The sequence below is a fragment of the Phalacrocorax carbo genome, chromosome 7 (genome assembly GCF_963921805.1).
Source record: "Phalacrocorax carbo chromosome 7, bPhaCar2.1, whole genome shotgun sequence".
NCBI classification, from domain to species: domain Eukaryota; kingdom Metazoa; phylum Chordata; class Aves; order Suliformes; family Phalacrocoracidae; genus Phalacrocorax; species Phalacrocorax carbo.
Genome location: NC_087519.1, coordinates 8,825,822 through 8,842,273, shown reverse-complemented (window position 1 = coordinate 8,842,273; position 16,452 = coordinate 8,825,822). Strand labels below are relative to the sequence as shown.

Genomic DNA, 16,452 nt, shown 5'->3' with positions numbered 1-16,452 from the left:
ACCCGTGACTTGCTTGCTTTACAGTCTTGTCCAGTTAGTTAATCAGAGCGTGCATTGAATGAGGGGGGGAAAGAAATAGGCGAGTACAGGCAGGGGTGCAAAACTTCTATGTTACCCATTGCAGCACCCATTAGTTGTGACCCAGCTCGTAGAGGGCGACGGCACACGGAGTCGTACACACTTACATCAGGCCACTGCTGCGCGCTGTAATTGGCCGGAGTGACTAAGGAGGAAGGTTCACTTGACAAAAACAAGTTTGCAACTAGGATGCCGAAATTCCATGTTTGCTTATTTAACTTGGCAGGCATTCAAGTGAAACAGGCACGGAGGGGAGGTGTCAGAGCTGATCTTGGTACCAGCATGTGGGATTTTGACTTTCTATTTCAGTGCTCCTTTTTGGAAAAGAAATGCGCTCAGAAACCCCCACCACCACCTTTTTAAGCGCTATTTAAATGTCATAAGAATTTTACAGTGCCCACCTTAATGTTCCTAACAAATTAAAATATTTTATTAGTCTATAATCTGAAAATCATTACAGTGGTTACTATAAAAACCCAAAGCTCTCCAGAGGGAATGATGTCAGCAGGTCTAAAATGTGTGCAAATATATTTCATTGCCACAAAGGTACCAGGGGTCCGATAGGCAGCCCCCAGCCCTGGGGCGACAGGCTGTCAGCATGGGAAGGCATGAAGTGCATCTCGCAGTGGGGAGGGAGATGGCTAGCTGGTTTTCCAGGAATTTTGCAGGGAGAATGCGTGGGGCTGCGCCTGGCTGGTTTGGATGGTTTCAGAGGAAAGCGTTGGTGGCATTATTACACACCTCCCTTGCAGTGGGGGTAAAAAAGTGCTCCAGACGGCTCACCCCATCATGGATGAGCTGCTCTGAACCTCTGCTAATGCAGACAGGGTGGGTGCCTGTTCTCCTCAGGCATCCACACGCCCCTGATGCACTCTTCTGCCTGCAGACGACCCTGGATGTGTCCCTCCAAGTAAGCGATGCAGGAGACAGATACATCCAGCTCTAAGAAAGCAGCTCATACCCATTGCCCCAGGCAGTCAACACCCAGAGAGGCTGGGTGACAAAGTAGCCCCTGCTTTGGCCAGATGACACCAGAGACTCCCAGAGTGGTGGTTCCTGAGCTGGTCCCTTGCTCTGTGCAGAGCCAGTGGGCTTCTGCTGGTTACTCCTCACTGGCTTGGGCAAGTGTCAAATGATTCAAAGATTAATTACCATGTAACCAGCTGTATTTCCATCTCTGCAGAAGGCTGCAGTGGAAAAGACAGAAGTACTGGGATAATTTACACTGGTATTATACAGCAGATTACTCTGTACTTACAAGGTCACCAGTTACCATGTAATTAGACCTCCAATGCAAACAAGTCCACGGAAGGTTTCCAAACCACTCTTCTTCCCGGTGTCAGAGAAGCAGAGGGATGGCAGCAAAGTGCAGACTGAAACCTCATTAGGTGCATTTAAAGCTGTTAAATAGTTTAAAAGTCAAGCTGGGGGAGGCGGAATGAGAAGGCAGCAAGGCCACCCATACCTGTCAGTGAGAGGGAGGAAAGAAACCAGAGCAGTTTGTCTAGGAAATGTGGGAAAGCCAAAACGGAAAGGAGGGCTTTGAGGGAGTTATGTGTGCCAGGTGGCTGCGGGCTGAATGGCAGCAATGGTTGCTGCTCTTCAAGCTTCATCAGGGAAAGCTTTGCCAGTGGTGGAGGACTCTGCTGAGCCACAGAGCCACGCGGCTGCTGGGTCCTGCCCTGTGGGGTGGTGTCCACAGGGCCATGTGGATGCCACAATAAGGATGCCTCGTGGGTCAGAACGAGGGGTGGGCAGCAGGACACCCTACCTGTGCCCACTGCCTCCCTGCATCTTGCTCTGGATTGCTGTCCTCCGTTTTTCACATGCACCCAAATCAAACACCTACTCATTGAGCTTTTCGGAGAATGACAAATGCCTTTGATTATCAAGCACAAATTCTAGTAGCAGCTCATTGCACCTCTCGGGTGGCTAATAAAGCACCGAGCCGGTTCTGATCAATATACAGCTAGTATCGCTGTAAAGTGAGATTGTGCCTGCCCCAGGCCACGTAGCATTTTGTCTTTATAAACCCTGTCCTCTTTGAATCAAACACAGTCCCTTGTGGGGTGGCAGCTCCCCAGCAAGCTTGTGGCTTTCAGTGTGCCAGTGAAACAAATGCTTTCCCGAAGCCATCCATGTAAAGAACGCAAGTCAAGGAGCAACGTGTGTGCCTCTACAGCATTGTTATTTTAAATACTTTCTTATTACACCACCACATGTCCCTGACTTAGCCCCACAAAGAGTATCCATAAGGTCAACAGCTTCTGGAGAGGTGTGGCAGAAACAAAGACAGTGTGAAGCAATTGATTGCTGAGGATAGAAAGAGCTGTATGTAAGTAGTTTGTCTAAAGAATGACCAGAGTGAGGAGATGTGCTACCTGATTGCAAATATTTATAAACTTGTGAGCTTAAAGGTTAGAAAATATTGAGAGAAGTATATAGAAGTTAGTACAGGGATAATGTGATAAGGACGAGGCTGGGGAAAATCAGTGTGGCAAGCAGGAAATTTCCATCATGTAGACGAGGTTTGCTTGCGATTTCCTGAGGGAGGCTGTGGGTTGCCCACTGGGATATATGGATTGGCACCCATCAATACCTTAGCAAATCCTTTAGGGCCCTGTCTCACAAAGGAAAGAGGGCAGAATGAAATTTAATAGGGTTGTTTGGGGTTCTTTTCAGCTCTATTCTTTGGGCTGTAAAGCTGTTTCATACACAGCCATGCATGTCATTGCCTGTGCATGCTGCACACACATACCTAACGCTCTTGGACTAGAGCGGCTTATCCAGAGGCAGTGAAATCAGTCAAGGCTTTAAGCCCAGCGTTTGTAGTCACGTTTCTCCTTGAAGTAAATGCTCCAGCAATGACATAATTGAGGACGGTCCTGCCTGCTCAGCATATGTCTGCAGGGGTCATTCATCCTATCAGACACTGCAGAACATTAGTGGTTTCTTTAGACTCACTTTCTCCTTCTGTCCTTCCTCTTGTGGCTAACCCTAATGGAGAGGTGGTGGCTAGAGACTCCTCTAGGAAAACTCACCTAGTTTGGAGGGCTGGCCATCTAGAAGCTGTACTATATTATGGCAAAAAGAGTCAGATGTGTCCTACCACACGCTGGCTTTGTCAAACGGTCCCAGTGGCGCTCACTGGGGTGGAGCATCTGGCTGGCAGCAGGAAGGGGAGCAGAAGGCAACTAACACTCTCTGTAATGGCCACTTATGCTTGAAGGCTCTAATGGCATCTGGGAACCAGGTTTCCTGTGTTTGTGGGTTTCTTATTTATTTACGTTCCTGGGTAAATAAAGTAGGGAGGAAGAATTTTAACACAGTGGTTAAAATGCATGGGAATCCAGAAACTCTGTCCTACTCGATGGCATCTGGAAATTTTGATAAAGAATGGAGAAAACCTCAATGGGCAGAAGGTGTCAGGTGGAAAAATAGAGTAGAAGAGGATGCAATGCTTGATTCCTTCAACTTTTCAAGTTTAGCTTGATTTCCAGCAGAATCCTGCAGCAAACACGAGCCTCACTTTCTGCATATACCACCATTTTGGCTATTGCTGGTTGTAGTTCTGCCATTTCCCAGTGCTGCTGCTGCTCCCCCATCGCAGCTGTGCCCAGATTGGTGCAGTCTCTCTTTTCTGTGCCAGTCCCTCTTTGGCTGTTGTCACCATCTGCAGCCTCTCCCCTGTGTGCTGCGCCACCTTTTGACAGGGATGCTTCTGGCAGGTATGAGAAGGGCATGTCGAGGGTAACCTCCTGTATTTTAGGTCTCTGGAAGTTTAGCTATTAGCATCATATATCCCATGTGTTTCTATAGTGGCCTAACTCATGATAGGGGCGAGAGGTCGGTGTTTGCCTCTGCCATGAAATACAGCTCTCCATTCAGCAGTACCAGAGCTGGCACAGCTTTCCCACCGGCACTGATGAGTTTAATCACATCATTAGTAGGTGTGACACTGCAGCCTCCAATGATGAGCTCTTTATTTTAACAACGTGTTTGTCTGAGATGCCATCTGTGCCTGCACTGCTTTCATTAGGAGAGAACGCGTATGTGTCTTCTGAAGTTGTTCTATATTTCTGTGATGTTTCCCTGCTGAGAAACCACTGTTCAACTAGAGGGTGAGAACCTGTATCGGAAGGAAAGCAGTGTCACCCAAAATGCTTAAATAGGCCAAATAAACCATTAAGAAGTGCACCATTGTGAACTGTCCTCAATTGGCCGACAGGAAACTGGCTAGAAGGAGCAATCCAGCTATTTTATTGCTGAAAGATCTTCATCCTGGTAAAGCATTAAGACCCCGTCCTCTAATCTAAAGTACTAGAAGTTTTCAGGAAAGCACGGAACGAATTTCTATTTTAAAAAGACTTTCTATTTTTTGTACCTCTGTACCATGAATGCGCATAAAAGTCTCTGGGTTGCCTGCCTGGTTTTTAGATATGAAAGACACTATTAAGATTTGGAGGTGCAGGTCTGAGCATCTAACCTTCCCCCTTAAAAACTCCATGCTCAGCTATAGATTTCTATAGATGCCCCTTGATCAACCAACAGGCAGCATGCTTACAGTGTTTCATTGCTACTTAACAAGACTCACAAATGACAAACCAAGCAGGAGCTGCCAGATCGTGGTCCAGCTGCACGTAAAGAATGGGACTGCTTCTATAGGGAGTTCCTGTACCCTGCATTGTATTAAATTTCTGCCTTTATGCTGCCAGGCCTATGCTCAGTGAATCTGACTTTAACAAGAAATAGATTTCCAAACAATCTAGCCTAATGAATTTTGAATATTATTATGATTAATGCCAAGGCAGTTGAACTGATTATCCAGCATCCAGAAGTTAAGTAATGGAGCCTTATCTAAATCATGTATAGTCGTCAGTCAGGAACAGCTCTGGCTGCAGACAAAGATGGAGCATTATTGGTTACCCAGAGGGGAGTCACTGTCAGGACAGAGAGAGAGGCACGATGGAAGGGGAGATTATGAGATACCAATCTGAAAGCATTTTAGCATAGAGTGATCACACATGCAAGTCCTTTATGGATCCTATTTCCTAAGCTGCATTTCTCAGGCCATTTTGAGCCTTTGCTTTTATATCACGAGGTTAAGATTTATTGGGCGAATCTTCCTACTTTCCAAAGCCAGAAACTGAGCTGATTTTCATTCTCTGCATCACCAAAAGGATGGAATCCTGATGGACGTGTTTCTTGCATCATGATGGTGTAACTTAGTCTCTATCTGATTAGCTTTTGAGCTATTAAACACTTCATGTAGTATTACCAGCTCACTGCAAAATGATAATGCAGATCAGTCATGGACAATTTCTGTTGGCACATGCAGTCTTTGCAGACTACAGATCCCCTTTGAAGTTGGAACTAGCTGACAGCTGTACAGTTTCATAGGTATTGCATATCTCTGAGCAGGCCTGTCCTAAAAAATTATGTGGTGTGGTGCAAGCACCTCCAGCCTGGTGGAGACTAATTGGTAAATCCATATAGTGCCTGACAAACTATCTGATGGCTGTAGTTTGACTAGGTTTCGTGGCCTTCCCAGCCTCTGCTGTTATCTGGTCAGTGACCAGGAGAAAGATGGCTTAGTTGGTAGCTTTTGAACGGCCCAGATGTGGTGCCCGTCTTGTGGCTGTGCTGCAGAAGACCACAGAGGCCACCGTCTGCACGCACCCCTCTGCACAGCTGCCCAGTGCCAACCCACAGCTAAGAAGTGGGACTTCTGGGAAGCCACTGGGTCTTCCACCAGTGAATCCTTTCCCAGTGCTACTACTTTCCTCGACTGTCTGACATCCCAGTATGGGGTCTTGTTGTTCTGGGCCACAAGAAGCTTTCAGTAGGTGGCCCACAGGATCAGGAGGCTGCTCACTGTTCCTTCACCTAGAAAGGCTCTAGCAGCAACTGTTAGGACAGGGGTTTAGGACCTGCTAGGAACTGGTGGTGGCCTTGCTGACCTCTTTACTTGGTGCTTTGCAAACTACAGCTGCTCTGCTCCCACATCTCCCCAGCTGAATGAGGCATGGCTGGGGTTTCTCACAGTTTACGTCTCAGTGTTGGAGATCATGGCTTTTGGAGCATTTACTTATATGAAAATGAGAAACTAGCCTTTGTTCCTCTGCAGGCTGGTTGTGCAGCCCTTTCCTAGCAGTGGGTGCTGCTGCTTTGAGTTCTGGGAAGAAAAGGGGAGGGGTGAACTGTGGTAAGGAGCACACCAAATAGATTATTGGCAAACATAATTAAAAATATATGGGCGATTACCCCTCTGTTTCCCTTTTCTTTACCATCCTCTGCATTACCTCTGGCATTTTCAGATGGCAGATAATATAACTGAGAGGACTCTTGGGTGCAGGCAGCTCTTAGAGCAGCAGTGATTTATCTCAGGCGGTTTTGAGGTAGCAGAATTTACCTCTAGCTACAACCACCCCTCCATGTCTGCCCCCTCTCATTTGCATAAGTAATTGGCAGCTTGTTAATGGCTCATTAGGAATGCTGAAAACCGTGGGATTAAAACACACTCAGTGGAGCAGGGATGAGGGGAAGGGGGAGAAAGGTTGCTGTCCCTGCTTGCAAATTACACTGCTTGATTCAATGTGATTCAGAATTACAGGTCATAAAGCAACTAGATTGTTAAATGAAGTAAGGGAAAACAATGTCAATGGCAGACTTTATTTTTAGACTCATGTTGAAACACAGTATGTGCATCTGGGGGGAACAAACAGTCCCTTGCCAAACAGTCTTACTGACAGCAGGAAGGTCTCACCCCCTTCTCAGTTTCACGTTAACCCTGCCTGGTCCCTTTCCTGGTCCTGAGCAAGTCCATCTGGCTCCTTACATCACCTTACAACAGGAACATTTGGTTCCTTTCCCTATGCTCTCTCTGGGTAAGTCCAACCTGCTCCCCTCTGGCAGCAGGTAACCTGCATCTCCTCTGCTTTGGGCAATGCTGGGACATCCAGCAGAGCTGCTTACAAGTAGGAGAAACAGCTACATGTTGCTTTGTGCATTCTGTAAATGTCCAAAAACCTTCTGTGTCCCTTGCAAATTGCTGTCAGGTGTCTTCAGTCACTGGCGTGCAGGGGAGCAACAAGCCCTGTGTTGCAGCACTGCCAGAGCCTGCAATGGAGGAGGTGTTTAGCTGCAGGGAGTGAGGACTAGGAGATTATCAGATCTGCCAGTCCCAGAAAGTGGGGTAGGCAAATATTGAGTGCTGCCTGGCGAGGACACAAGAAGTCAAGTGTGTCAAAAATGTTTGACGGAAGCTTTTTGGGTTTTGTTGACTGGTTTTAAACTCACATTCAGCACTGGCTAAGGCAGCAGGGACAGTAAAGGCATAAGACCTGAAGGCAAGGACAGGGCTAGGCTGAGTGGTTGTAGTGATTGCTTTTGAGTCACTTGGAAGAGGCTCAGCCTGGGGTGGTACGGCCATAACAGGATGCCTTTCAGTCAGGGGAACACCTTGGGGATTTTTTTGAGGCCAGAGTAGTTCTGGCAATGGTACCATCTCAGATAGAGCTATCACCCTTTTTTCTGGATAGAATGAAATGAAATTACAGATAAAGTACTTGGGATTTGCATCCAGTCACAACTTGCACTTAAATTCAGCTACCTGTGATGTAAACTACTTGGGTACTTAAGAGCCTAGTAAGGTTGCAGTTAAAACTATGAAGTGCGGGACAGCTAATATTCAGCAAAGCTCAGCTCTATCTGGCACATCAAACTCAATCCCTCTGCTTTGCAAGAGGTGCCCAGGAATCTGTCAGGACTCACACAGACAAAATACTGGCACATCTGATAGAGAAATGTCTCTCAGTGCTGCTGGATCCAGCACTGAAGGCAGGGAAGAAGCATCTCCTCCTGGAGACCCAGCCATGAGCACGTACTGCCCTTACCCCTGAGCAGCCACCTTTACATGCCCCAACCTGATCTGGCAAACTTTGATTCACAAAGGTGTGACCTACAGCAGTTTTGTTTGTTGTTTTTCTCCAAGAGTTCAACTTAGCCAAACAGAGAAGCTTTTCCTGCTTCTTGCTTGCATTGCTTGCTTTTTTTTTTTTTTTTTTTTGTCCCTGTGCCCCCTCAGGTGACCCAACCACCTGTGGTTCTTATTCATACAAGGCTGCCCAGAACTGCTGAATAACACATTCCTGCCTGCAGCAGGAATTAATGTGCCATTATGGGGACATACATCTGGCTGCTGGGAGAAGGTTCAGGGCTAAGTATCTTCCAGGGATGAATCAGCGCCTAGAGCTGATGTCTAAAGGACCTATGTTCTGGTGCAGCCCACCCTGGGATGACAGCCAGGTCTGCAATTAAAGAAGATCCCAGGTCATCCCTGCCTACAGCAGCTATCAGAGAATGTGTGTCTTACCACTAGGTCATGTGGATTGAGTGTTGAATAGATTTTCCTGAAGAGAAATGGTGCCAAGGCTCCACTACTGCTATGTGATTCTGTACAAACTCAAATGTCTCAGCTTCCTGCACATAAAAGGGAAGTTCAGATAGTGCTGCACCATATGAAGACACCTACAGTGGTTCTTGTGACTTTCCAAGGCAGGAGCAGGAGCAGAGCCTCCCTGAAGTATGCCAGGAACAGGAAGAAAGCTGTCAAATGACCTTGGAAAGAAAATGTCAAATGACCAAGGGAAAAAAAAGCACTGATTTATTTTGTATTTTATTTCAAAGTTGGGAAGGAAACTGCACAAAAAGGAAAATAAAATGCAGCCTTAGAGTATGCCAGAGACCAAATTCCATTCTTAGATGAGATCCATGAAGCAACCTTCAGCTGTGAACATGGAGGGGACAGCTCAGTAGCTCCCCTCTGAATGCTACTTTGGGCTACAGCCCTGGAGCTAGTATGTGAGCCAGGAGGGGGAATACAGGAGTGTGCCCCAAGACCTTTAACATGTTAGGATCTGGATTCCCATCAGTCCAAAGTTCTCATGAGGGTTTTTCAGCCCTACTCTGGTTTTGATTTCCATGGTATCTCTGTTATTGGCCCAAACTGTGGATATATTGCATGGTCTTTGCTGAACACTGCTGCTCCACTACCTGCTGCTGTACTGTTGAACTCATTGGGGATAACATGTCATCTTTTCCTTTCCTAATCAGCTGGATGTCATTCAGAAAGCTGGGACAAGGAGAATCTTTTCCCCAGACACCAGCTTTCCTTGGTAGCAGACAAACCTCAAGCCTTATAATACTACTTGTACATAGCACTTATATAGCTTTACATCAGCAAAGTGCTGCACTAGTATTAAGTATTATCTCTCTCCCTAATGGCCATTAATGCTGGCCTTTCACAAACCTCCCCCAGCTCCCCAAGGTTCATAGCTAATACAGCAATAAGCTGCTCAAAGGGAGTGGCTGGTTATCTTGCAAGTCTGTGGGTTTGGATGTATAATGAGGCTTCAGAGCAGAGGCCTGGTGCCCTGGAGTATCAGAAACATGTGGCTGTAGACCATGGCATGCACTTGGGAGTATCCATTAGAAAGGGAGGGAAACGAGTAGGTGATACTGTGATCTTGAAATGGAGACAGAAAAAGGAAACTTTCGCTGGTCAGAGGATATGCACTGATTGCTCTATTTATTACCAGGATAGCACTGCAAACTGAAAGAGCAAGTAGTGGGAATAACATGTCAATGTGTGTGTCATGGTTTAACCCCAGCTGGCAACTAAGCACCACACAGCCACTCACTCACTCCCCACCCCAGTGGCACGGAGGGGAGAATCGGAAGAGTAAAAATGAGAAAACTCATGAGTTGAGATAAGAACAGTTTAATAATTGAAATAAACTATAATAATAATAATGATAATAATGATAAGAATAACAGGAAAATAACAAAAAGAGAGTGAAATAAGACCCAAGAAACACAAGTGATGCAAATGAAAACAATTGCTCACTGCCCACAGACTGATACCCAGCCTGTCCCCAAGCAGCAACCCCTGGCCAGCTTTCCCCCTATTTTATATGCTGAGCATGACATCATATCATAGAATGTCCTGAGTTGGAAGGGACCCGCAAGGATCATTGAGTCCAACTCCTGTGTCTGCATAGGAAACCGCAAAATTCACATCATATGTCTGAGGGGATTGTCCAAGTGCTTCCTGAACATTGCCAGGCTTGGTGCCGTGACTGCCTCCCTGGGCAGCCTGTTCCAGGGCTCCACCACCCTCTGAGTGAAGAACCTTTCCCTAAAACACACCCTAAACCTTCACTGGCACATCTTCCTGCCATTCCCTTGGGCCCTGTCATTGGTTGCCAGAGAGGAGATCAGCACCTGCCCCTCCTCCTCCCCATGTGAGGAAGCTGCAGAATACTATGAGGTCTGCCCTCAGTCTCCTCCAGGGTGAAAAAACCAGGTGACTCTAGCCGCTCCTCATACCGCTTCGCCTCTAAACCCTTCACCAACTTTGTGGTCCATAGCTTTGTATCCTTAATGTACTGTGGTGCTCAAAACTGCACAAAGTACTTGAGGTGAGGCCGCACCAATGAGAGCACAGCGGGACAACCACCTCCCTCAACCGGCTGCAATGCAGTGCTTGATGCACCCCAGGACTCAGTTGGCCCTCTTGGCTGCCAGGGCACGCTGTTGGCTCATGTTCAGCTTGCTGTCGACCAGAACCCCCAGGTCCCTCTCTGCAGAGCTGCTCTCCAGCCTCTCGTTCCCCAGTCTGTCTGTACATCCAGGGTTGCTGTGCCCCAGGTGCAAAATCCGGCACTTGCCCTTGTCAAACTTCATACAGTTGGTGATTGCCCAGCTCTCTGATTCATCTAGATCTCTCAGCAGGGTGTCCCTTCCTTCGAGAGTGTCAACAGCGCCTCCCAATTATGTGTCATCAGCATACTTAATTAGTATTCCTTCAAGTCCTGCATCCAAGTCATTTATGAATACACTAGAGTACTGGCCCCAAGATGAATCTCAGTGGAAACCCACTAGCAACTGGTCGCCAGCCTAATGTAACCCCATTTACTATAACCCTTTGAGCCTGACCCATCAGCCAACTGCTCACCCACTGCATTACATGTTTATCCAGCTGTGTCTGGACAATTTGTCCAGGATACGGTGAGAGACAGTATCAAAAGCTTTACTGAAATCCAAAAAGATTACATCAGCTGGCTTCCCTTGTTCAACTACAAAGGTAACCTTGTCAGAAAAAGATGAAGTTTGTTAAGCAGGACTTTTCCCTTGTTAACCCATGCTGGCTGGGACCAGTGACTGCGTTTTCCTTTAGTGTTTTTCAGTTAGTCCCAGAATAATCTTCTCCACAATTTTGCCAGGCACAGAAGTGAGACTGACAGGCCTCTAGTAATCGGGGTCATCCCTGCTGCCCTTCTTGAGGACTGGGACAATGTTTGCCAGCTTCCAGTCAAATGGGACCTCTCCAGATTCCCAAGAGCACTGAAAAATCCCTTTGGTCTGTTGGGGTCAACTGTGTCCCCTCCCAACTTTTTGTGCACCCCCAGCCTATTCCCTGTCAGGGCAGTACAAGGAGCAGAAAAGGCCTTGACTCTGTGTAAGCACTGCTCAGCAATAACTAAAGCATTCCTGAATTGTCAACACTCTTCAATATAAATCAAAAATATAGTCTCATACTAGCTACTATGAAGAAAATTAATTCTATCCCAGCCAAAACCAGCACAATGGGCATGGGGAGTTGACCTAGAGAGAGAAAGTTAAAGAGTTAAAAAAGTCAAGCAAAGCCAGACAGGCATGACAATGGGCTAAAGAGGCCAGTCTGCAGGTCTATGAAGCATCAAAATAACAAGGAGAAAGGGCAAGCTTGGCAGCATCATAAGATTAAAAGGGAGGAACAGAAGAGGATTTACTTGCCTCATTTGCTTGAAAGCAAATCCCTCTTCCAGGTTGTGGGATGTCTCCAGGGGAGATGTTGCAATGCCACTTTTTGAGGACTTGTCACCCTGAGGGGCCTTTAGAAGACGATCCTGCACAATGGGTGAGCTCCCTCATCCCTGGCTGCCAAGGAGGAAGGTGGGGTTGGAAGAATACATGACTGTTTTAGAAAAGATTCACAAGTAGCATGCCCCTGACAGCATCAGTACTGCATGGTCACTTATTGCTGAAACCTGCCAGGCCCTGCTCTGAGCAAACAGAAGGTTGACTGAAGCAAACTCTCAGCTTCTCTCTAAAGACACAATAACGATTCTTTCCAGAGCCAAGGACATGCCATGTAAACTAGCTTTGCAAAAGAAGAAATATCCGGCATCTTTATTTTTTTTTTTTTTTTTTGCTTTTAAGCTTTTGGCAACAGGTCCTGTAAAAAAAGTATATAGCTGTTGGAATCACGTGCAAGTCTACACTGGCACAACACAGATCACAGACACTACATGTTATGCAAAGGATTTCTGTCACCGTGGACACACTCTGCTTCCTGTGGCATCAGCAGCAAAATCCCTCTGTGCTCAGCTCTAAACAATTTTACTACATCAGCAAATAACAGGGTACAGTTGACTGCAGACCAGGAAGACTCAACTAAGTGTTCACTTACTATACAGCTTCAGAGCAGAGCCTTTCCCAGCCTTCCTGCATCTCTTTTCTCATCTGTCAAATAGGAAATTGAATCCTAATCTGTTTGGAAGGGGAGCAGCACAGGATAGTCAAAGGTGATGCTTTAAAATGTAATAGTTAGCCTGATGTGCTAAGATAAATATTGGAGTGGTTTAACAGTTTAATCTATGCCTGTTCTGCTTATAGCTAGCTAGTAAGTGCAAGACTTAACGTTTTGTCTCCAAAATGTGGCACCTTATTTGCAATGCAAAGAATAATTCTGCAAAGAATGCTGCCTTGTCTATGAGCACAGCTGAGCCATATTTTGGGATCCATACATTCCTGGGCTTTGCTTGGTTTTTTTCCCCCCAATATTAGTTTGATTAGTAATTATTACTGGATTAATTTTTAGTAAAATATATATCTCACATGACATACAGGGCTGAGATGAATGCTTTAGCAGTCCCTGAACTCTACCATACAAACTAAACCAAGACTGTGTCGTCACATTCTTGGGACAACCATTGACTGTGTATCACTTGACTGGCAGTTCTTCACCAGGATGTATCTAGAGGGGACTAAAGACCTCGACTTTATTTTAGCTTATTAAAACTGAGATGGGACTACTGTCTTCTCTGTTCTGCTTTCAGATCCAGATCCAGATTCTCAAGTGGTGTAAATCAGGGCCCTCCCATTCAAACAAAACAGCTGTAAAACTGTTTGTGTAAGCGGAGTACCTGGTTCATAGATTTTGAACTGCTGTAAGACCTGTTCAAAAGGGAGGGCTCAATATGTTGTACTACCAGTAATCTCAAACGATCCTGCAAGATTCAGAATATTGCAAATATAGAGAGCTTTGCAATAAGAATTCATTTTGAGATCACTGGAAAACGGAAGAGTGAGTTAGTGCTACTTAAAGGAGAACAAACTAAGCATTAGCACAGAACAGTTTTTGCAACAATCAAGTTTGATGTATGTCCTTTTCTGTCCATAATGTTTCCTCAGAGCCCTTCACAAGAAGGGAAAGGAACTTGTAAAAGCTGGGAATACAGGAAAGAGCTACAATTGCAGCCAAGGTTCAAAGAGACAAAAAAAAGCCTGTTTCCATTTCCATTATGGGAGAATATTCTTGGGAGTTGAGAGCAGTAAGCTGAGAACATGCCAGCCAAGCCATTTCTAAACAGGAGGTGTAGAACTGCAATGAGCTTTTGACCTTCATGCATTGCCATTCTGAGCACCTCTGCACTTAGGAAAGAAAGATATTCCTGGGACCTTTAAAATCCCGTCTTTTTTTTGTAGGTAGAGGCTGTTTCAGAGTTAGAAGAAGCGCTGGTTTGCAGATCTCTTGAGTACTTCACTGCAAGCCCGGGTCTGAATTCTGTCAAACCCCAGAGAAGTCTGACTCGCACCCTCCACGCAGAAAGCCTGCTAAGCATCATACCCATTTCACACCCTATTCCAACACACCTTCCCAGCACCATCCCTCTTGCTTCCAAGCACTGCAACATGTGCTGACCCTTCCCCACATTAGTTCTGCTTTAATCAGTCAAATAAACCTCTGGCAGCTTGGGAAAACTGGCAGCTCGGAGAAGAGCTTTTGTTTGTATAAGAAACATTTTCATCCAAGCAAGAGCAACAATCTCATTATTTTGAATAGTCATACATATGCTGAAAACCTAGATATGAGATACCTTCTCTCCTGATCCGCCATAGGCCCAGAGAGATTTCTGTCTGCTTGATTCAGTTGCAGTGCTACAAAGTTATTACTATTATTGCTTTTTTGGTGTCCATAATGAGACAAGCAGTCTTCCAAGCAGTTCCAAAAAATGTCTCTTTCTCATCACCACTAAAACCTCACACACTTTACCCTCAGCAAAAACGAGTGCTGGTGACTTGCAGCCGTACTGCTTCCAGCACCGGCTGGTCTTATCAATTAGCTATTTCCCCACAGATGGTGCTTCTTATGTAGAAGGACAGAGCAGAGACAAACTTGTCCTGCTCAGAGGCACTTGTTTAGAAATCTCTAGTGAATCTGAAGGTAAATCCATCTGCTTTCAAACTGTTTGCATGTATCCTGCAAACCTGCTGTATACGTGCTAGATTCGTGTGCCCTAGAGAACGGTAAACCCTGACAAAGAAAGGGCCTTTCCCTGGCTTGGCATACCCTAATGGGACTTCACCCATGGGCTCTCCCATTTCCAGTCTCTCCAAAGGGGTTGGCTTTCCTGCTTCCATTAAATGCTGGGCATATCCCTGCCTGTAAGAGCCTGTTCTTTACAAACAGACTGCCTTTTTGCAGTGTGGTCCTGCAGTCATTTACATATTCAAAGCACTCTTTGAAAAGGCCTGTAGCACAGTTTTATGAGCACAAAATCTTTCATGCAATTAAGTGATGTGCAGATGACTGTGCATGGCTTTTAAAAAACCTTACTGAAGAGGGACAAACCTCATGCTGTATTTCTGGTGGATGCCTCAGAGCACTGAGGCCCTGCAAAACTCAATGCAATAATTTGCTGAACACTGTTTCTTGCCTTGCCTCGTGGTTTGTCTGACTGTAGGGTTGGAGTATGCTCTTGGCACTTCGTCATTTGATTTCTTTACAATCCCATTTTGGGAGGAGAGGACATCATTTATCTTGATACATTTCACACCCTACCCATCATGTTAACCAGGTGGGATTGGCGGGTAAGCCCGTGGGCGGTTGGGGAGGCAGTAGCCAGCCCAGTTTTTTTGAATAGCTCCTCATTGCTGTAGCTCACAGGGAGGCCCTGAGATTGTCCACATCACATCAGGGCTGACCCCCTCCTCAGGGGGCTCATCACTCAGGTTTCCTTGTGCCTTTACCCTCACCCAGGTTGGAGGACACACCATGCTGCCTATCCGCTGGATGCCTCCGGAGAGCATCATGTACAGGAAGTTCACAACAGAGAGTGATGTCTGGAGCTTCGGGGTGATCCTCTGGGAGATCTTCACATATGGGAAGCAGCCATGGTTTCAGCTCTCAAACACAGAGGTACAACAGTGCTGAGACACCTCAGCTGGAAACTCTACTTTCTACCATCTCTCCTTTCCAGATTGCTTGCAAAGCAGTTCATACATAAATGGTCCCCTCCTTGGCACTCCCATGGCTTCACCATGGGAGAAGTGTCATTATCTCTGTTCAAGAGCTGGGGAAACGGAGGCATGCAGGAATCAAAGGGCCCTGCCAAAGCCATGTACTGGCTCATCCTCAGTCTCTCCCTTCTAAGTTCCTGACATACCTCCATAACATCTGATAAACTCTTGGGGTGATGCCAGAACTGAGGATACCCAAAGTACTGCTGTGATCTAAGTTATTGTCATGCCCTGCATTTCCTCTGCTCTCTTTCTCCTTACTTTATAGCTGAGGCTCTTACTGCAGTCTTCAGTTCATGAGAAAGTGTTTGAAGGCTGTTATATAGCATGTGGCACATTCCTGTGGGATTTTTTCCCATAGGGATATCTGTTATACGGTTTGCCCTAATTTATTGAGGGTGGGACCCAAGGAGCTGGTTTGTCCTTGTTATTTCTTTGAATAGCAAAAGTTGCAGCCCATCAGTATAGGGCTATACTGTAAAAATGTTGAGGGAAGGCTGGCGGGGATTAGCAGAGTGTCAGAGCTGAGGTTTGAGGCACATCAGCAGAAATGCCTTGCAAGATTTTTGCTCAGAATAGTAGAGGTATTATAGAAGAGGAACACGCTGCATTGACATAGGAGTGTGTGGGAACCTTGCACATTTTTATCCTACTGTGTATCTAATGGATTTCAGAAATTTCACCTTTTGTAATGAGAAATGTGCATTTTCTGCTTTCTGGATACAGATCCCTTAATTAAGTGAGTTG

General features: G+C 46.0%; 1 protein-coding gene across 2 annotated transcripts in view; it reads left to right on the top strand.

Annotated features, from left to right (window-relative positions):
• Positions 1 to 16,452, top strand: part of NTRK3 (neurotrophic receptor tyrosine kinase 3) — a 229,825-nt gene that overhangs the window by 200,317 nt on the left and 13,056 nt on the right. For both annotated transcript variants that reach the window (XM_064456204.1, XM_064456205.1), the window contains one exon: positions 15,446 to 15,604. In XM_064456204.1, coding sequence (XP_064312274.1) covers positions 15,446 to 15,604 — 159 coding nt within the window. The remainder of the gene's footprint in view (positions 1 to 15,445; positions 15,605 to 16,452) is intronic.